The sequence below is a fragment of the Maniola hyperantus genome, chromosome 23 (genome assembly GCF_902806685.2).
Source record: "Maniola hyperantus chromosome 23, iAphHyp1.2, whole genome shotgun sequence".
Lineage (NCBI taxonomy): Eukaryota > Metazoa > Arthropoda > Insecta > Lepidoptera > Nymphalidae > Maniola > Maniola hyperantus.
Window position 1 is genome coordinate 417,859 of NC_048558.1, and position 22,757 is coordinate 440,615.

Consider the following 22,757-nt stretch of genomic DNA (forward strand, 5'->3'; position numbering starts at 1 on the left):
CAGTGGACGTCAATCGGTGACAATGATAATGATGATTACTACTTACTTCACTCAGTCTCGTGCACTGATCCAGCAAATAAGTCTGCGAGCATTCCGCAGCAAACTTCAGCAATCTTCCGCGAGTCTTCTGCGTCCTGTCGATCTCTATCTCGTTCTTCTTCTTTCCGTGCTCTACTTCTGCCTTCTCAGCGTTCTTCATATCTCCACGTCGTCTAGACCATTGACTTTCGGCGTTAGTTCCGATTTTAGCCACGCGCCAAAAGAGCCTTGTCGCACTGTATGTGTTGGTTGACCCCCACTAGGTGGACAGACGACATCAAACAAGTCGCAGGCGGCAGCACATAAGGCCATGACGTGTGGAAGTCCCTACAAAAGACCTATGTCCATCAGAGGACGTCTATCGGTGACAATGATGATGATGATGATTACTACTTACTTCACTCAGTCTCGTGCACTGATTCAGCAAGTAAGTCTGCGAGCATTCTACAGCAAACTTCAGCACATTGTTCAGCAAACTCCCGCGAGTCTTCTGCGTCCTGTCGATCTCTATCTCCTTCTTCCTCTTGCCGTGCTCTACTTCTGCCTTCTCTGCGTTCTTCATGATCTCCACGTCGTCTAGGATTGACCATTGGCTTTTGACGTGGTGTTTTTGTGGTGGTTTGGCTAGCACATAAAAATGAAATTATTATCTATATATATAAAAGGGAAAGGTGACTGACTGACTGACTGACTGACTGACTGACTGACTGACTGACTGATCTATCAACGCACAGCTCAAACTACTGGACGGATCGGGCTGAAATTTGGCATGCAGATAGCTATTATGACGTAGGCATCCGCTAAGAAAGGATTTTTGAAAATTCAACTCCTAAGGGGGTGAAATAGGGTTTTGAAATTTTGTAGTTCACGCGGACGAAGTCGCGAGCATAAGCTAGTCATACTGTAAATCTTGATACTTATTATCTACTTAGCTGAGGCCCGCGACTTTGCGTGGAATTAGGTTTTTTAAAAATCCTGAGGGAACTCTTTGATTTTTAAGGGATAAAAAGTAGCCTATGTCACTCTCCAGGTCTTTATAATATATCCCCGTGCAAAAAATCACGTCAATCCATTGCACCGTTGCGACGTGATTCAAGGACAAACCAACAAACAAACACACTTTCGCATTTATAATAAGGGTACTGATTTACTTCTTTCTTTGTTTTAACTATATCGTTACACCAAATAGTAAGTGATGATGCAGCTTAGGTGGAGCGCGCTTGCGTAGAAGATGCCTTTTCACTTATTTAATACATTAAATAAGTTAACTTCCGCGTGCAATACACAAATTTCAAACCCCTATTTGACCCCCTTAGGGGTTTAATTTTCAAAAATCCTTTCTTAGCGGATGCCTACGTCATAATAGCCATCTGCATGCCAAATTTCAGCCCGATCCGTTCAGTAGTTTGAGCTGTGCGTTGATAGATCAGTCAGTCAGTCACCTTTTCCTTTTATATTTAGATTTTATAGTATATTTCGATGGAAGACGCAGCGTTGGTAGACCCCCCCCCACTAGGTGGACGGATGACATCAGACGAGTCGCAGGGAGCCGCTGGATGGCGGCGGCGCAAGACCGTGGCGTGTGGAAGTCCGAAGAGACCTATGTCCAGCAGTGGACGTATATTTGTTGTTGTTGATGATGATGATGATGATATTTAGACTATTGTATTGTAACAACCTGGTTTGTGTGCCTTTACAATAAAATAAAATAAAAATAAAATACTGGATTTGAAAGAATCTAAACCATCATTGAATGATCTAGTTATGGTACTCACAGATAAACTCCCACTGGTCGAGCAGTTCGTTCATGAATGCAATTTGTTCTTCCTGCAATCTTCTATTTGCTTTGTTCTGTTGTGGAGACTGTCCCGTTTGTCTGTAAACAAAAATTTATATATTTTACTTAGTGTGTATTAAGCTAAACCAACTTAATTATAGTCGTATTTTTAATCCGAGAGACCAAAATGACAGCTAGAAATGTCAAACTTAAAAATAATGATACCAGCTTAGCAAAAAAAGTGTGCGTTCTCATGGTTCCCGTTCAGATTAAAATCGTATGACAGAGCGACATACAGACATAGATCCTATATGGGTTCCTTTTTTCTTTTGGGGTACGGAACCCGAAAAATAAACGTTTTTCTTTCTTTCTTTGCTTTCTAAGGTGCTGGAATAGGGGTCCTAAGGTGTAGGAATGGGGTCCTAAGGTGCAGGATTGGGGTCCTAAGGTACAGGAATGGAGTCCTAAGGTGTAGGAAAGGGGTCATAAGGTGCAGGAATGGGGCCCTAAGGTGCAGGAATGGGGTCCTAAGATACGATACGAGGACGATAAGTCTCAAGTCGCAGGACACAAGACCGTGGGAATCGCTATAAAAGATGTTAAGCATTAGATGTCCATCATTGATGACAAGTCATCCCTATAGGAAAGCTATGTCCAGCAGTGGACGTCCACGATGACGATAAAGTACCTGAATTCCTCTTTGTAAATGCCCTGGTCTGACTCCGGCAACTCCTCAGTATTGTAAGTCGCAGATTCAGTAGACTCGGTAGCATCGCTCAATGGACTTCTTCTCTTCTCTTCTGCTCTGCTGTTCGAGAACAGACAGAAGAACACCTGAGCGTTGGAGTCTAGCTCTTTGATTTGGTGGAGATCTAGGAAATTCTGCAAATAAAGAACTAAGTAAGGAGTGGAACTAAGTAAGGAGTACAACAGATAATTTTTGAATTTTAAATTCCAATAATTAAAAAGGCAAAAGAATTTTTGGACTTTAAAGAAAGACAAGGAATACGCCTCAAATATTGTTTTTAAAGAAAGAAAGAGTATAAGAGAGAATATAAGAGTTATAGAATGGCGTTGGTTAGCCGCAGTGATACGAGACCTTAAGGGGACTCAGTTCGGTGCTTTCTTCATACAAAAATAGGAGGGAAATTACAACAATATTCGATATTGGGGCCGATTCTCTAGTACACAATCTCTAAACTAAACTAAATTAACAGGTCTAAATCTAGTGCTTTCCTTTTCCGCAAGCAACATTATGAAAGGGATAGCAATAGATTTAGACGTGATATTTTAGTTTAGTTTAGAGATTGTGTACAAAGGAATTAGCCACATTGTACGCACAAAACTAAGAATTATATCGATTTATCTCGTCATTATCTAGGTTTATTGATATATGAAACATTGAAAAAATATTGATTTAAAAGTTACGAGGCTCAAAAGATTCCTATTTTAACACCAAATTAATGACAACTTTGGGCGTAAATAAATAAGATTAGGGATACGAAAATTCTAAAACAATATATCATTAGACGTAGTTTATTTATTCATTAGTTGAAATAATTTTACTTTACAAACATAAATTCAGCAGTTTTCTCTCAAAAATACTTTTCCTAAACCCTTTTCGCGCGCTTGATTTCGGTGAAAATCATCGTGCCTCTCAACTTTCTCATACAATGTCAGGTGAAAAGCAAACATGTAACCCACGTGCGCTGCCACTTTCAGTCGAGCGTCCTGCGTCACCTTAATAGAACTTTATTGCGCCTAAACAAGAGTCGCTATTTATTTAAACGTCTTCGCGGAGTGAAGACAACATGAAATTGTAAGAAGTACGAGAGGCACTATAAGGATAAGCCCGCGCTGCGAAATTTTCCCACGCAATTTTTTCCGCAGCGTTCTATGACACGGAAATTGTATGAAAACAGTCGCACGTATTTGTCGCGAATGCGTGCGACTCCATACAATTTCCATATGTCACAAAATTCTGCGAATAGAATCGCGCGGTGAAATTTCGCATTGTAGGCTTACCCTAAAACTGCAGTCCCGAAATTCCTCAGTAAGACGTCATGATCTTTTTAACCGACTTCAAAAAAAGGAGGAGGTTCTCAATTCGTCGGAATCTTTTTTTTATTTTTTTTATTTTTTATGTATGTTCCCCGATTACTCGAAGACGCCTGGACCGATTTTGAAAATTCTTTTTTTGTTTGAAAGGGTATACTTCAAAGTTGGTCCCATTTAAATTTGGTGAAGATCTGATGAACATCTTCGAAGATAGATACTGGAACTCCTCAACGGATAAGAGTAAATTGCTCGCGATCAGTGTAATAGCATAGTAAACAGTAGATTTTAAACCAGTCATAGCATAATTACATGGGACCACTAAAAATTGTGAAATAAAAAATTTTTACAAAAAAAATAAAAACCGACTTCGATACACAAACACTAAAAATTGAAAAATAATTTAATTTATTACCGAATATATTATGTATACAAGAGTTAATATAGTTCCATAATAATATTTTTTGGGGTCGGTGCCAATGAGGTGCCATTGTGGAGTCCCATAAAAATATGAAGTCTAGACGATTCGCGCAGCTAAAGCTAATTGGCACCGGCACCAAAAAGTATTATTATGGAACTATATTAACTCTTGTATACATAATATATTCGGTAATAAATTAAATTATTTTTCAATTTTTAGTGTTTGTGTATCGAAGTCGGTTTTAATTTTTTTTGTAATTTTTTTTTTTAAGTTTACTGACATATTTTTTAAGTTTATAGACGAATCACCGAGCTCTCGCATGACGTCATCACCCCGCATCGCCCCACTAGCGCAGGAGCCTACTCAGTTATGCGCTATACATATACATGTAGAACAGATTTTTTTAAATAGCGAGTAAACGAACATAGGGTCGAAGCGTTTTGAAACTGTTCTTAACAAACTTACCTCAACATTAAACACAGAATCGCTGCCCTCTTTCCACACTTCCTCCAACGCATCCTGAGTCCCACCCCCACCCCCAATAGTGGCCTTCGTCATATAATACAAATTGAAGCTCGACCAGAAATCCTCCTCACTCCTAGACGCGCTCATTTTGGATACATTATCATTGAAAATCGTTCTCCCAAATTTATCCAAAGCATACAGGTATATGGGGGTGTAAGTTTTCAAAATGGCCGTTCGTTTCTGGTAGAGGTCCTTGTGGAGTTGCTTCAATGTGGTATAGTTCAATGGTCCAGGGTCAGTGTTGATGTCTGGAGGTACAATGATTCGAAGGCCGTCCTTTAGAAGGGAGTTGTTGAGGTCTACTTCCAGAGTTGTGCCTAAGTCTGTATGGGATTGTCTGAGCAGATCCTGAAAAAAATTTTTTTGGATAGACGCAAGCGTTATTTTGTGGAAGTCCATAATGATCAATGAACAAGGTTCATTCGTCGTTGAGACCGACAAAACGTCACATAGGTACGAGTGACAGACAGACATTATTTTCTGCCGCGTAGGTACTGTATGTGAATGAAGAAGGTGAGGAAACCTGCATGCCTCAGAGTTTTCCGTAATTTTTTCAAAGGTGTGTGTAGTCTGCCAATCCGCATTTGGCCAGCGTGGTAGACTATAGCCAACCCTTCTCATTCTTAGAGCCGACCCGTGATTGGTAGTGAGCCAGCGATGGGTTGAAGTTGATGAGATCAGATTATAAATATATTAAGTCAGTTTCACAGAGAATTCATCCTCAAGAGTACGCATATACAGTACGCTGCAGAAAGTAATGTACATCGAACTTTAGAAGATTTGTAGAGCACTGTCTTCACTGAACACTTCGTTGAGACCGACAAAACGTCATATAGGTACGAGTGACAGAGACAACGCGCTACGAAGCCGAAATGTAATTCTAAAGGCCGATGTACATTACTTTCAGCCGCGTGCTGTACAAGGTTTTGCATGAAAACAAAATCGTAATATGTTGGCGGGGGACAGGACTTCGTTTAGCGATTTTTTTTTTGAATGCTTTGTTGTGATTGGTGGACTCAAAAGTCGCGTAATCAAGACAATGTGCGGAATGAGGGAAGAGAGGGGCCGACCTTTATGCTAAGCAACTGCCTAAGCTTGGCGTTCAAGGGTGTCCGGCTATTAGACGTCTATAGGTGATGGTCTGTGGTCAGTTTATTCTCTAACCTGTAAAGGCAAGGTGTCCCATGGTTTCCCGTTGCACTCCAACTCCTCGACCAGCTCGAACTCCGAGTTACCCACCGTCAAGTGCACTTGCGTACACGCGCCGAATTGGATTCGTAGCTGTAACAAATATCAAGCATTTCACACAATACAAGACAAAACCGGCCAAGTGCGAGACGGACTCGCGCACCGAGGGTTCCGTACTACAAAAGTAAAACGGTAAGAATCAGTTTTGTTAACTGCATAACTAACTTTGTTTATAATAATTATTAACTAGCTTGTGCTCGCAACCTCGTCCGCGTGCACTACACAAATTTCAAACCCCTATTGTACCCCCTTGGGGGTTGAATTTTCAAAAATTCTTTTTTAGGGAATGTCTAAGTTATAATAGCTATATACATACCAAATTTCAGCCCAATTCGTCCAGTAGTTTGAGCTGTACGTTGATAGATCGGTCAGTCAGACTGACTGACTGACTGATCTATCAACGCACAGCTCAAACTACTGGACGGATCGGGCTAAAATTTGGCATGCAGATAGCTATTATGATGTAGGCATCCGCTGAGAGAGGATTTTTAAAAATTCAACCCCTAAGGGGGTGAAATAGGGGTTTGAAATTTGTGTAGTGCACGCGGACGAAGTCGCGGGCGTAAGCTAGTAAATTATAAACATGGACAGAAAGAGGGAGATACAATGAATCGCTCATCACATCAGTGGACTTACCCATTTGCAGCCCCTGGGCAGAGACTCCGGCAGAAGCTTCCTCCCCAACAAACAGTTCAGCAGCCGCGCCCTGGCTGACGGAGAGGTTCCGAGGATGACCAGCGCCGTGGGTCGCGCTGATTCGTTGCTGATCTCTTGCACTGCTGATAATACTTCAGGATCTGCAAGTTAAAGACCAGCATTTAAGAATCTAATATTGGCACCGATTCTAAGCACAACCTAATTTTAGAGTATTCGCACCCTCTTCTTACTATTGTAATATGAAAAGGACAGAAGCAGTTTGACATTTCTAAATTTAATTTTTAGATGGTATAACCCGTGATTTTAGCACGCAGTCGCGAACATACTGTTTAAATTTGTATTGTGCACTAAAATTTAGAGTCTTTCAATGTGAAAGTCATGTTCCGTTCCTTTTTTAGCATTAGTAAAAAGAAAAGGATGCAGATACTCTAAATTTAGTTTAGAGAGAGACTAGAGAATCGGGGCCATTAATAAACTAAATTTTTGCTTAAGTGATATGTTAAGCACGATAGACCAACGATATTTAAAGAGGCTGGCGGGAAGTGGCTGGATGAGGAAGGCTGAGAACCGGGTGTGGTGGCGCTCTTTAGGGAAGGCCTATGTCCAATAGTGGACGTCCACAGGCTGATGATGAATATGTTGACCACAATTTGACCTATTTGGGAATCATCATCATGTTTACCATTACCAGCTGATACACGTCCACAGCTGGACATAGGTATCTTGTAGGGACTTCCACATGCCACGATTTTGCGCCGCCGCCATCCAGCGGCTCCCTGAAACTCGTTTGATGTCGTCTGTCTACCTTTGTGGGGAGTGAGGTGCGCTTTCCGATGCGAGGTCTCCATTCTAGCACCTTGGGATCCCAACGTCTATCGGTTTTTCAAACTTAGTGCCCTACCCATTGACCAATGTCACTTCAGCTTCGCAGCCCGTCGAGCTATGTCAGTTACTCTGGTTCTCGTACGAATCGCTACTATATAATATTACTAAATGATGCCCGCGACTTTGTCGGCGTGGATTTAGGTTTTTACAAATCCTGTGGGAGCTCTTCAATTTTCCGTGATATAAAGTAGCCTATGTTCTTCCCCGGAATGCAAGCTATCTCTGTACCAAATTTCGTCAAAATCGGTTGAACGGTTGAGCCGTGAAAAGCTAGCAGACAGACAGACAGACACACTTTCGCATTTATAATGTTAGTATGGAAGTACGGATGGACTGGGTGGCTATCATTCAGTGTTAGACACTGACGCTGAGTCAGCGAATCACCCCTCAAATGAGATCAGAATAAATAAATAAAATAGTCACCAAAGGGCAGTATGTCCTGCGCGTCCTGCAGCGCGCGCGTCGTGTCACGCAGCAGCGCCCGCACAATGCGCGCGCGCGCCGCGCCGCGCCGCCACGCGCCGCCCGCCATGCGCGCCCATGGGATTCCTGTTCACATGCAATACAATACAGTGGAAACTCGATTAACCGGACTAATTGTTGTCGTTACGGATTCGGATAATCGAAAATCCGGATAATCCAATGTATGAAGAAAAGCGGGTTTTGTGCATAATATTATCTAACTAGTTCACTATAGTAGTATTTTCAATTTTCAAAGTAAGATAACTAGGTATACCAAGTGGGATATCATAATATGAAAGGGCTTTGCCTGTAGGTACATTCTAAAACAGATTTTTATGCATAATCGTTTTTGATTTATCGTAGGTACAAAAAATGGCGGAATAAATACCCGAGTATGGAACTCTCGGTGCGCGAGTCTGACTCGCACTTGGCCGAACAATTTTCGGTTGGTAGTCCGGATAATCGCGAATCCGTATAACCGAGGGCCGGATAACATGATATATTATGATAATATGTACAGTAGAGTTTCTACTGTATGTCATCACGACATGTAGTTCTTGCATTACACGAGGGCGAGACGTGTTTCAATAATTTTGTGTAAACTTACGAGAGCCACATAGTCACACTTGTGACTCAGCTCTTTAAATGAGAATCAGTACACTTATTATAAATGCGAAAGTGTGTTTGTTTGTTGGTTTAGTGGTTTGTCCTTCAATCACGTCGCAACGGTGCAACGGGTTGACGTGATTTTTTGCATGGGTATAGATAGAGACCTGAAGAAGAGTGACATAGGCTACTTTTTATTCCGGAAAATCAGAGTTCCCACGGGATTTTTATAAAACCCACGCGAACGAATTCGCGGGCATCAGCTAGTAAAAAATAAATATAAAAAAACACACTTTCGCATTTATAATAGGGATAGTGATCTAAGTATGCCTCTGTTTAACTTCCTTCTATGCTCAAGTGACCTGCCTACCTAGGCGTCCTTGGCCACACTTGACTGAACTAAGTAGGTAGGTAGGTACTAGTTATGCCTAATAGTTCCTATTGAGCTATCCACTTACTTCACTCAATGATACCAGGTATAAGCAGTTGGTCTTAGGTACATAGTTGCAGCAGTACATAAAATGCTGTATCAGTATAATACAGCATAATAGACTTATATGCTTGTATGCTTCTTCTTAATTCTTAATTTTTTTTTGTTTAATATAGTAAAAGAGGTAATCGTGCAATATGTCGAAAAAATACGACTGTAGTGGGGTTATGTATTAGTATTGAGTAGCAGTAATAAACGGGACATAGAACAACTCACACGTGTTTGATTTACACATCTATTTTATTTTTATTTATTTTTATTATTCATGTACCAAAAATTGTAGTTACAAAGTAATAATAAATTAAGTTACATCGGAAATGCTTATCTCTAAACAGAGATTTCTTCCAGCTTCCCATTCAAGGTTGTGAGTAAGGCGTATCAAGAAGTGGAATAGGTCTACGGTACTAGAATCTAATAAACTACATAAATATCTTATAATAAATACCCAAATCAACTTATATACAATAATAATACTTATCATAAATAATTATATACATAATATATGAAAAATATAAATACATATAATATATAAAATACTCTATATTAATGATAGGTAATACTGCTTCACTCTGTATTTGAATGAGTGTACTGAGTGGCAGTTCTCTCTGACATTTTCAGGAAGTGAGTTCCAAAGTTGGGTAGCTAGTACGGTGAAAGATTTGTTATAGAAGACTGTGTTACAACGGGGAGTGACGAGAGGATTTTTTGAGACACACGACCGCATAGGTCTAGTAGGAGGGCGGGATAGTTGAAATCGCTCTCGTAGATAACCAGGGGAAGAGGTATTAAGAACATTGTAGAGAACAGTCAGAATATGCAAATTGCGGCGAAAGCGTATTGGGAGCCACTTTAACCGACGACGGTAATCGGAAATATGGTCGAATTTGCGCAGGCCGTATATAAACCGTATGCACAAATTTTGAAGTCGATCGAGTTTGTCAAGTAGCTCTTCGGTAGCATCCAAGTAGCAGACGTCCGCATAGTCGAGAATCGGAAGCAACAGAGAATGTGATAGCATAATTTTGGTACGCAGCGGAAGGAAATTCTGCAGTCTCCTCAAGGAATGATCAAATTTACTGATCTGATTTATATGTGCTGCCCAAGCGAGGTTGCCATCCATAGTCAATCCTAGGTTTTTCGCTGTGGATGTGTAAGCAACGGGTGTGCCATCATAAGAAACCAAAGGCAGATCACTGAAGGCAATACGATTTCTTAGCGGCCTGCTTCCAATGACCATAACCTGTGATTTATTAGGGTTAACTAATAAACCAAAAGAGTCCGCCCAATTTTTAATAGCAACTAGGTCTGTGTTCATTGCTGTTATCTCTGCATCCAAGTCTGACAGTGTTGCATGCCTATAGAGCTGCAGATCGTCTGCATATAGGTGGTAGTTAGAACTAATAATTTTGGTGATTTCATTGATGAAAATTGAAAAAAGAAGAGGGGATAGTACACCGCCTTGAGGTACACCAGCAGAGAGGTAAGCCCAGTCAGAGTTAGCCTCTTCAGTGCGCACCCTCTGTAGGCGACCGTGAAGATAAGAGTGAAACCAGTCAATCGCAGGGGAGGATATGTTAAGAGATCGAAGGATACCAAGCAGGATATCAAAGTCAACTGAATTAAAGGCGTTACTAAAATCCAACAAGGCGATAATAGTTACTTTTTTGTTATCCATTGCGTAACGAATATCATCAGTGACTTTGATTAACGCTGTAATGGTGCTGTGAGAGGGCCGAAAACCTGATTGAAAGGGACTCATAAGATTGTTCTTAAAAAGAAACGTGGATAATTGTTTGAAAACAGCATTTTCTATAATTTTTGAAAGAATAGGTAAAATCGAAATGGGACGAAACTGTGAGAAAGAATTAGGATTAGCAATTTTCGGTAGGGGAATGACATGGGCCATTTTCCAGTCTGTAGGGAAGATCTTATGAGCCAAGGAGAAGTTTAATATGTGTGTAATAATAGGCACCATAAGATCTAAAACGAGTAATAACATGTCACGGCTCAGGCCATCACTACCAACAGCTTTTGTTGAAATGGAAAGGATGTACTTTTTTACATCGTCCTCCGCAACTTCTTGGAAATTGAAAGGCAAATTGAAATCTATCCACTCTACGGAACCTCCAACGGCAACATCACATGGCGACCGTGACAGGACATTGCACGGGGAGTAGCGGCCGCTCGCACCGCGATAGCAACACGTGTCGGGAATAACATTAAAATAATTAAAAATGGGACCAAAGTGCTCCAAGTGCGTGTGCGAGAACAAAGAGGTGATATCACAGAATGGAGACTCCACCATGGACCACCCCATGTACACCAACAACATCATGATGGCAGCAATATTGGCGATATGTAGCGCAGCAATTATTTATATAGGAGTTACTAAATACAGACAATGCCACAGGAACTGGATTAATGAAGGAGTGAGAGCGGACTTTATAAGGAGGCTGCAGGAGCGGATGTCTACGAGAGGAGATCGAGAGGAGAGTCGAGTATAATGTGTGACAATTAAAGTGATGTGCGCGTAAAGTGCGGAAAGTGCGTAAAGTGCGGAAAGTGCGGTGAGAAAATGAACAGTATAGATTTATTGTAAAAACTATTGAGAAAATGGACAGTGTATAGACTTAATGGAAAAACATTTAAGTAATATAAATAGTGAATTAGAGTACTTAAGAGTAAGCATTAGGAAATTAGGACCAGATAGGAGGCTAGAGGAAATAGGATTAAGCAAGGTAAGAAAAGCGTTAGAAATATACGAAAATTATAGAACATTTATCACGCAATTAAATGAAAAGGATTTAGAATATTCATCATTAGTCATACAAAAACTGTGTGAAAACATTGAGGAAACTTTTCTTAAAATATTAAGCTATGATAAGTCATCAGTCGAAAAAATGACTGGTAAGCAAGAGAATATAGAACAGTCATCATTCGAAAAAATGGATAACTTCGACCTAAAAACGGCAAGTACTTTAATCCCGGTAATGGATGGTAAACAAGAGAATATAGAACAGATAATAGACAGCATCGAAATGTATAGCAGTTATCTAAAAGGTCAGGACAGCAAGGGGTTGCTAATTTCTTTTATATTAAAAACTAGACTATCAAAAACCGCGTAATTAAAACTTAATTCCGAATATTCCACTATTGACAATTTGCTATCAGACATGAAAAAATATTTGCTTACAAAAAAGTCTGCCAATTCATTGCTGTCCCAAATAAACAATTTAACACAGAACAATATGTCTATTAGCGCTTATGGTGAAAAGCTGGAGGAGCTCTTTATAGGCCTCACCATATCACAAGCCGAAGAAAATCAGAAGGCACGTGATATATTGAGACCTATAAACGAGAAACTAGCAATAAAGAGGTTTGCGGACGGCCTTCGTAACCGAAGGCTGAGCACCATAATATCAGCCAGGAATTACAGCGAGTTGAAAGACGCAGTACGCGCAGCGGAGGATGAGGAGCTGGCCACCGCCGGGACATCGTCCAACAACGGGGTCTACTCATATTCGCAAGGCCGGAATCAGTCATTTCGTTACCCCAGGTACAGTCGGGGACGTCGAAACTTCCACCGTACGAGTGGCCCTCACCGAGGCGCATATCAGCCCACACCACAGGTAAGGAGAGGTTATTATAACTATAATTATCGTGCTAGGACCACACCTACGAGGTACTACAACCAGTCCAGATACCCAAGAAATAACACCAGGTTTTATAGAGGCAACTCAAATAATAATCACCGTCAGGGAAATGCTTACGTCACAGCGTCTGAGCAAAAGGAGGAGCAAGATATAAATTTAGCAGAGTTTTTTCGAGCCTAATTATGCTTTAGTATGTGAAGGGTTAGATTTCATATATTTGTTTATCGGTAATCGGAAATGCAAATTTTTATTGGACACAGGGGCATCTTTATCTATCATAAATAGTCAGATTATTCAAAATCAAGTAAAAAAGTATCAAAGTACTACAGTTATAAAAGGTATAGGTGGAAAAATACAGTCGACATGCTTAGCGTATGTTCCACTACAGTCAGCAAACGGTTTCATATTTCGCCACAAGTTATACCTATTCGATAACGTTCCATGCGGAGCGGATGGAATTATCGGGCTAGACTTTCTCAGAACTTATAATGCAAACATAGACTTGCCTACGAACAGACTCACGTTACAATTTAATTATTATGAAACATGTACCTTAAGAATATGTAAGTCTACTAGCAAAACCGTAGAGTCGGACGAATACTTAACTATTCCATCACGTAGCGAGTCAATTCATTATTTGAGTGTTAGTAAAAGCTTATATAAAGATTGTGTTATACATCCGAAACAATTACATGAAAACGTATTTCTGGCAGGTTGTATCGTAAAGCCGAATAGAGGTAAAATACCAGTAAAAATAATGAATACGGATGAAAAGCCTATAAAAATACTTAAATCGAGTATTATTCAATCGGGAAACATTGACTATTTAGAAAACTATAACCTATGTTCATTTAGCGAATCTCAAAAACATGTTAGCCGTGTTAAAAAATTATTAGCAGAATTGAAATTGGACCATTTAGACCCCACCGAGAAAAAATCGCTTCAAATAATATGCTCTAAATACTCAGACATATTTTTCTTAGAAGGTGACAAGCTAGGTGTATCGAACGTTGTAGAACAGTCGATTATGGTGAAACCCGACACCAAACCCGTGTATACAAAACCTTATCGCTTGCCACAGGCATCGAAGCAAGAAATTAATAAACAAGTACAACGTATGCTCGATGACGACATAATAGAACCATCTAATAGCGAATGGAATAGCCCAATATTACTGGTGCCTAAAAAGTCAGAAAACGGGAAAAAATGGCGTTTAGTGATAGATTATAGGAAGGTTAATGAGTCAATTCAGGACGATAAGTTTCCTTTACCAAATATAATGGACATCTTAGATTCACTTTCAGGGTGTATTTATTTCACTCATTTGGATTTGTATCAAGGATTTTATCAGGTCAGTTTAAACCCCGAGAGTAGGGATATTACCAGTTTTGCCACGAGTACTGGGCAATACAGAATGAAGCGTCTAGCCATGGGTTTAAAAATTAGTCCTAATGCATTCTCTAGAGTTATGTCAATAGCAATGTCAGGATTAACCTTCGAAAAGTGTTTTATTTACTGCGATGATCTAATAGTATTTGGGAGAAACAGGGAAACTCACAATAAAAATTTAATAAGTATATTTGAACGGCTCAGAAAAATGAACCTTAAGCTTAACCCACTTAAGTGCGAATTTATGAAAACACAGTTACTATATTTAGGTCACGTGGTGTCAGCTGAGGGTGTTCTACCCGATCCAGAAAAAGTAAGAGTGCTACAACACTACCCGATACCTACAAATTCAGACGAGGTTAGACGATTTGTAGCGTTTTGCAATAGGCTACTTGACAATTTTTTTAAGTTGGTCTTAAATGGTTAATATTTGTCCTATTATATCAAAAAAATTAACACTATATTTTTTTGCGCCCTAAAAACCGTAAAACTTTAATTTAAAAAAATATTTTTCTTAGACAGGTGAAAACACTGTCGGCCATATTTGGCCGATAGATTATCTGTGCTCTGACGTCATGCATTTGTAAACAACAGTATAACCACAGGGTTACATTTATTTTTTTAAATTAAAGTTTTACGGTTTTTAGGGCGCAAAAAAATATAGTGTTAATTTTTTTGATATAATAGGACAAATATTAACCATTTAAGACCAACAAAAAAAAATTGTCAAGTAGCCTATTATTATAGAAAATTCATTCCACATTTTTCTGAAATCACCTTACCATTAAATAAATTATGCCGGAAAAATGCAATATTTTCATGGTCACAAGAATGTCAAAATAGTTTCGAAATATTGAAAAATAAATTAATTACACCCCCCATTTTGCAATACCCAGATTTTTCTGATAATAACACTTTCGTTCTTCAAACTGACGCGTCAGGCATAGCTATCGGTTCAGTTTTGTGTAATAAAGATTTAAAACCCGTAGCCTACGCTAGTAGACCTCTAAATAAAGCGGAATTAAACTATCCAATTATTCAAAAAGAGCTTTTGGCGATAGTTTGGAGTATAAAACATTTTAGACCATACCTATACGGTAAGCAATTTATCATTAAAACCGACCATAAACCTCTAATTTATTTATTTGGCATGAAAGATCCGTCAACAAGACTTTTAAAATTCAGATTGCAGTTAGAGGAGTACGACTTTAAAATTGAGTATGTAAAAGGCAGTGATAACGTCGCAGACGCTCTGAGTAGGGTGACCATAAGTTCGGAAGAATTAAAATCATTGAATAGTAAAGTTAGCTTAGTAATGACAAGAGCTCAGAAAGCTAGATTAGATAAAGAGGAGTTGAATAGGAAGGTAGACATGAGGGATCCTTGTATACCTGTCGAATCAAGGTCTGGCCAACCAAGAGTCGCAGAGATACTAAGGAAACCGAGTGATTACGTAGAATTGAAATTTATGTTAGGAAGTAAATTGAGTAAGAGGAAATTATCATATGAAAGAGAATGTTTAGCATATGAGGAGTCAACTCAGTCTATCTACATAAACCTCAATTATATGTCGCATTTTACGCGAGTCGAATTTGCGAATTTATTGAGCATATTTTGTAGTGAATTGAATATTAAAAATTTATGTATAATTAGAGATGAAAGAAATGTAGAGTTCATAAAACAGTTAATAAATGAGATAAAAAGTAGAGAAAAATGGACCGGACCGCAGATAAATATATTAAAAGGAGTAAAACGAGTCCATAATGAGGAAGAAAAGATATGCATACTACATGATTATCACTTACTACCTACGAGTGGCCATGCGGGTGTACAACGCATGATCAGCAACATCAAAGGTAAGTACTTCTGGCCAGGGCTAGAATCCGATGTACGGAGATACGTAAGTAAGTGCGGCAAATGCCAAACTAATAAGTATTCTAGAAATATAGTAGAGCCGATGGTCGTGACGACGACAGCGTCGAAAGCTTTCGAAAAAGTATATTTAGATATCATAGGTCCTTTAGATAAAGATATAGATGGTAATGTTTATATTTTAAGTTTACAATGCGAGCTAAGTAAATACGTCGAGGCGTACCCTTTGCAGCGTAAAGATACAGTAAGTGTGGCAAGAGCCTTTGTTAATAACTTCGTGTTACGTTACGGGCTACCCAAAATTGTCGCGAGTGACAAAGGCGGCGAATTTCAGTCAGAAACGATGAAAGAGGTATGTAAGCTACTTCAAATTGAAAAGATAAATTCTACAGCTTATCACCATGAGTCGATAGGCTCCTTAGAAAACACCCATAAGCATCTCGCTGCATATTTGCGAACATTATGTGACGGACATCCAGAAACTTGGAGTCAGTGGCTTCAGTTCTGGTGTTTCTCATTCAATACTACTGTCCATACACAGACTAAGTATACACCGTACGAACTCGTATTTGGCAATAGTTGTAGTTTACCTAGTAATTTAAGAAGTAATGTAGTAGAGCCACTATACAGCCAAGATAATTATGCACTTGAGCTTAAGTATAGGCTACAGTTAGCATCTAAGGAAGCGCATAAAAATTTAGTTTTAAGCAAATTAAAAAGGAAACATGTATGGGACAAAAAGTGTAATCCCATTCAGTATCAGAAAGATGATTTAATCTTGATCAAAAATGAAACAGGTAAAAAACTGGATAAGCTATACGATGGACCCTATACAGTGTTAAGTGAAGATGGACCTAATGTTACAGTGCAAAACGGTAAAAATGTCGAGACTGTCCATAAAAATAGGACAAAACCATATGTCACCTAGTATTAGTGTTTAGCTCATGTTTCTTTACTTATGAATACGCGAGGTACCTACGCTTGTTATTATTAGTATATTATTATTGTAGTCTGGTAGGTAACTACCTAACATTGTATCATAAGTGCCTAATGGTTTTATATTTCATTACGATGACATGTATGTACCATCGTATTGTACCTATTAAGTACATTATATTTTAAATTGTAACTTACCTATAAGATTGTGAATGTTTCGAACAGCTTATTTCTATGTATTAGGTAATAAGGAAATCAAACAAGTTTATATTAAATAATTTTTATATTATCAAAAAAAAAAAAAAAATGTATTAAAACATTTTTTTTTCAAAACCACCCCGGTGATGTAGTGGGGTTATGTATTAGTATTGAGTAGCAGTAATAAACGGGACATAGAACAACTCACACGTGTTTGATTTACACATCTATCCACTCTACGGAACCTCCAACGGCAACATCACACGACTGTAGTACGGAACCCTTGTTGCGCGAGCCTGACTCGCACTTGGCTGGCAAATTGAACAATTTTGTATCGGAATAATTGGTTTACTATATCAAGAATCTTAAAGTTTATAAGTTTAGACTTTAGAGGGCATTCCAGTAAAGTCAAAGTCAAATGATTTATTCAAAATACTCCTTTCGATTGTCAGTTGTTGGATTTGTAAGATATAGGCCCCGATTCTCTAGTCTCTCTCTAAACTAAATTTAGAGTATCTGCATCCTTTTCTTTTTACTAATGCTAAAAAAGGAACGGAACATGACTTTCACATTTAAAGACTCTAAATTTTAGTGTACAATACAAATTTAAACAGTAGGTTGGCGAGTGCGTGCTAAAATCACGGGTTTTACTATCTAAAAATTAAATTTAGAAATGTCAAACTGCTTCTGTCCTTTTCATATTACAATAGTAAGAAGAGGGTGCGAATACTCTAAAATTAGGTTGTGCTTAGAATCGGTGCCATTGTGGTGATAAATAATTATTTCGCAAACTTAAAACTAAAGCTACGAGGGTTCCAAACGCGCCCAAGTCTGAGATGAGCCCACAACAAACTCAGCCGGGTATTCTTTTTATTATCACCATTTTACCAAATCATAAATTAAACTTATTAGAACTAAAGTAAATATCCTTCCCTTTTGTGTTGTATACCTATTATCGAGTATGTTCATCTCTCGTCCAATTCTAGTATATGTCATCTTTTAAGGCGTTCAATTGGGGTTTACAAGCAATTTCTGTGCCTATTAATGCAACCTTAATCATGAAATGGCTAGAACAAGTCACCAGTCCCACAAAATTTTTATTCATATTGACACGTCTAATGCATAGCACATAAAGGTTGTTGCTTGAGAAACTATAAAGACATCTTCAGTTGATGAGAATACGACCTCGAGGCTAGTGGGCGAGCACCCTAAAGGCCAGTAGCGAGCTACGACAAGGTTTGCCAGTGATAACCGATAACCCCAGGACAGTAAAAGGCAGATATTGTTTATATTTATGGCCTTGTTTACTATCCTTGCTCTATCGCCGCATCAATACTTTCTAAGGCGAAAGTAAAGGGGAGATACTTTTTAATTAGCCGACTACAAAGCCAAAAAGGAGGGCTATGATTTTAGCAGTCTAGTGTATGTATGTATGTTTGTATCCACATTTTGGGGTTATTCAAGGAGCACCAACAAATTCCTAAAAGGCCGGCAACGCATCGGCGGTTCTTCTGGTGCTGCAAATGTTTTAGTATTTAGATAATATTTTAGTTTTCAACTTTTTCAGACTAGATTCATCCCGCGACTTTGTCTGGGTAGATTTTTAGTTTCGCAGTGAATAAAACAAAGAATCCGCTTCGCGTGGATTCAGGTTTTCCAAAATCCCGTGGAAACTCTTTGAGTTCCTGGAATAAAACCGGCCAGTGCGAGTCAGACTCGCGCACCGAGAGTTCCGTACTCAGGTATTTTTTTCACATTTTGCACGATAAATCAAAAACTAATGTGCATAAAAATAAATAAAAATCTGTTTTAGGATGCACACGTAAAGCCCTTTCATATGATACCCCACTTGGTATAATTATCTTACTTTGAAAGTAGGAATTGCTAATTATTTGTTCATGAACACATTTTTTTTTTGTGATATAACCACAAATTCACGGTTTTTGGATTTATTCCTTAATACTACTACTACTAGAACTACCTACCTGCCAAATTTCATGATTCTAGGTCAACAGGAAATACCCAATAGGTTTTCTTGACAAACACGACAGACAGACGGACAACAAAGTGATCCTATAAGGGTTCCTTTTTTCCTTTCAATGTACGGAACCTCAAAAAAGAGTAGTAAGTAGGATATATTATACCAAGTGATTCAATTTAATATGAATCACTATCCCTATTATTTATGTCAGTGTGTTTGTTGGTTGATTTGTCCTTCAATCACGTCGCAACGGAGCAACGGATCGACGTGATTTTTGCATGGGTATAGTTTAAGACTTGGAGAGTGACATAGGCTACTTTTTATCCCGGAAAATCAACGAGTTTCCACGGGATTTTTAAAACCTAAATTCACGCGTACGAAGTCGCGGGCATCAACTATAGTACCTACTTAACAAAGATTTTATATCCTGTGCACTCTTGTGTCCACATAGTGATAAGACTCATTGCTATATTTAGAAAAACATTGTATCAAGTTATGTTAATAAAGAAAAAGAAATGACAATATAATATACCTACTCGATTCTGTGAGTAAAAGGTCTTATTATTCACAGAAATATCTATAAATTATACTAATTGACCCGCTCTGGCTTTGCACAGGGGCCTACCTATAGTTATTGTAATAATAATTATTTTTAATAGACTAAGCCGCTTTCGCTGATGCGTCTATATCAGAAGTGCTTCGAGTTTTCCAAATGTTTGTCCAATCTGTTCTTGAACTGGTTAACAGAACTTGACATAACCACATCCTTAGGCAATTTATTCCATTTGTGAACAACTCTGTTGGTCAGAAAGTGTTTTAATGGATTTGACGATGGCAATTGATATTGTAGCTTCATATCATATCCCGTAAATCTAGGATTGCTCCTTCTCGAATACATGCTCTCATAATTTGGGACATTATAATAAATAATTATTTGGTATTTTGTAAGTTATAATTAGATCGCTCTTTCTCACCTGCTTTTGAGAGGCTCATAGACAAATAAGAATAAGAATCAGTACCCATATTATAAATGCAATAGTGTTTGTTTGTTAGTTTATTAGTTTGTCCTTTAATTACGTCGCAAGGGAGCAACCTACGTGATTTCGATTTCGATTCCGTACCTCAAAATCAAAAACGGAACCCTTATAGGATCACTTTGTTGTCTGTCTGTCTGTCCGTCTGTCTGTCAAGAAACCTACAGGGTACTTCCTGTTGACCTAGAATCATGAAATTTGGCAGATAGGTAGGTCTTATAGCAGACATTAGGGGAAAAATCTGAAACCGTGAATTTGTGGTTACATCACACAAAAAAAAATTGTGGTCATGAACTAATAATTAGTAGTTTCAATTATCAAAGTAAGATAACTATATCAAGTGGGGTATCATATGAAAGGGCTTCACCTGTGGATTCTAAAACAGATTTTTATTTATTTGTACAAATCATAGGTTTTGATTTATCGTGCAAAATGTTGAAAAAATATGACTGTACTACGGAACCCTCGGTGCGCAAGCCTGACTCGCACTTGGCCTGCTTTTTTTGTCACTTAGTCACTTGACACTTTTACTAACAAGATTAAGTTAATCACCTCTAATTAAGTTAAATGTAAGGTGATAACTAATTAAAACTACTTTGTAAATGCAAAATTTAATTAGTTGATTAGTATTGTGGTTTGATATGTACAGTAGGTGACAGAAAGTAAGGTACATCAGCCTTTAAAATGACATTTTGGAGAGTGTTGTCTCTGTCACTCATAACTATATGATGTTTTGTCTGTCTCAACAACAGAGACAATGCGCTATAAATCTGCTATCTCCTTCTAAAGGTCGAAGTACATTAGTTTCTATTTTGTAAATGCAAAATTTAATTAGGTGACTAGTAATGTGCTTTAATATGCAATAAAATTTATAATAGGTATACTTACTAAATAATAAAATTACACAAATATGTAGATAATTTGAACAGCTAATAATAGTTAAATTATTGAATATTTTGATAGCTACTTTACAATTGATTGTGATACCATGATTTGCTGAGTTTATTGTGGGCTCTTCATAGACCTGGGCGCGTTTGGAACTCTCGTAGCTTTAGTTTTTAAGTTCGCGTAAAAATTATCACCACTACCTACATCATCTTATAAATGCAACAACCGACTGTCAAAAAGTGTAATTTATCGCTTATTTTGAATAATCCATTTGATTTGATATGTGGCTTAGCTATACAACAGCAATATCAGTTAATTGCACTGGGTAAGTAATGTTGACCCAAACAAATAACTGGATGGTTGATTGACTTGGCAGGTACAAGGAAATAAACTCATAATTACCTAAACTAACCATAAGAATTGGTTTAGTATCATTAATTGTTAAACCCATCACAAGAATCGAAGCAAATACACGAAAATGAAGCAAAATAAATCTGTTAAAATAAAAGTGTGCACATTTCTGTAACGTAGGAGGTAGGTAAACAAAAAAAAATTATGAAACAAGGACACGCTCTGTTTGCCACGAAAACGGGGATTTCACGAGTGAAATCCATTACAGTTACATAGCGAGCTAACTCCACGCTGTAATACTATAAAACTATACAAATAATACTATGTACTCACTTGAATTTAGGTCTTAAATTGCATCCGTCTCCTAAGTACAGATCTTTTCACTTTTTTCAACAATCTAGTAATTCGGAATGTTGCACTTATAAACTGAACCTTCGCAGAATTATGATACCTAGGTCTTCACAAACTTTAAAATGATATTTATATGGTAAATTATTTTATTTTTAACAAATGCAAAACAAATTGACCAATACAATGAACCACCTTGCAATTTGTGTCATTAGTGTTGTGTACTATCTGTCAAAGTCTTTGTCTTTTGAAGTTTGAAGTTAAGCAAACAGTCACGTTGACGTTTACTAAAAAGTTGCCAGCAATGGTCTTAAGTTTCCCGATTTAAATAGAATTCTTGGTTCCAATGATCGATCGAGCGATCTTTGTCTTTTTTTGGACCAATGTTCTTGCAAATAAATAATTATTTATTTATTTACTAGCTGATGCCCGCGACTTTGTCTGCGTGGATTTAGTTACATTTTTCAAAATCTCGCGGGAATCCTTTGATTTTCCGGGAGAAAAATATGTTAATCTCCATTCCAAATTCCATCTAAATCCGTTCAGCCGTTTTTGCGTGATTGAGTAACAAACATCCAAACATCCACACTTTCACATTAATATAATATTATTAGGATTCATAATATCAATCGATTACGATTGTCAATTAGCAACGTTGACTCAATTCAGTAGGTAACTGGATGGATGACTGACTTTGAAGGTTCAGCTTTTTACAAGACTGCCTAAAAAAAGGAGTGTAATGTTTTCCAGGAATCATGTCATGTTACGGTTTTTGCGTTAACTAAAACTAACGTTGCACCTATAGAGGAACAGCAACTTTTAAGCTAAGTTGTAGTAAGTATACTTAGTATTTAAATGGTAGAAGGGACCATCAAATTCTAAAACCTACTGTAATAATACCTATAGCACGTGACAGGTCGAGATGGCAATCGGGAGGAAACG

The 22,757-nt window shown here is 38.1% G+C and overlaps 2 protein-coding genes across 7 annotated transcripts in view; one reads left to right on the forward strand and one right to left on the reverse strand.

Annotated features, from left to right (window-relative positions):
- Nucleotides 1–22,017, reverse strand: part of LOC117993085 (dual serine/threonine and tyrosine protein kinase-like) — a 48,361-nt gene extending 26,344 nt beyond the window's left edge. For 4 of the 6 annotated variants that reach the window (XR_011238113.1, XM_034980811.2, XM_069506697.1 and 1 more), the window contains exons 1-8: nt 21,801–22,017; nt 8,031–8,156; nt 6,702–6,862; nt 5,982–6,098; nt 4,758–5,165; nt 2,505–2,698; nt 1,815–1,915; nt 437–663 (exon numbers count right to left, since the gene is read on the reverse strand). Coding sequence is in view for 5 of the 6 variants with exons in the window: in XM_034980811.2 (XP_034836702.1) it covers nt 437–663; nt 1,815–1,915; nt 2,505–2,698; nt 4,758–5,165; nt 5,982–6,098; nt 6,702–6,862; nt 8,031–8,139 (1,317 nt within the window). In the remaining variant the exon portion in view is untranslated. Of the gene's footprint in view, nt 1–436; nt 664–1,814; nt 1,916–2,504; nt 2,699–4,757; nt 5,166–5,981; nt 6,099–6,701; nt 6,863–8,030; nt 8,157–9,381; nt 9,405–17,421; nt 17,453–21,800 lie in introns of those variants that run through there. The other 2 variants (XM_069506696.1, XM_069506695.1) reach the window with 2 other exon arrangements.
- LOC117993086 (protein boule-like) overlaps nt 1–22,757 on the forward strand; it is a 97,277-nt gene that overhangs the window by 41,324 nt on the left and 33,196 nt on the right. The gene's annotated exons all lie outside the window — the stretch shown is intronic.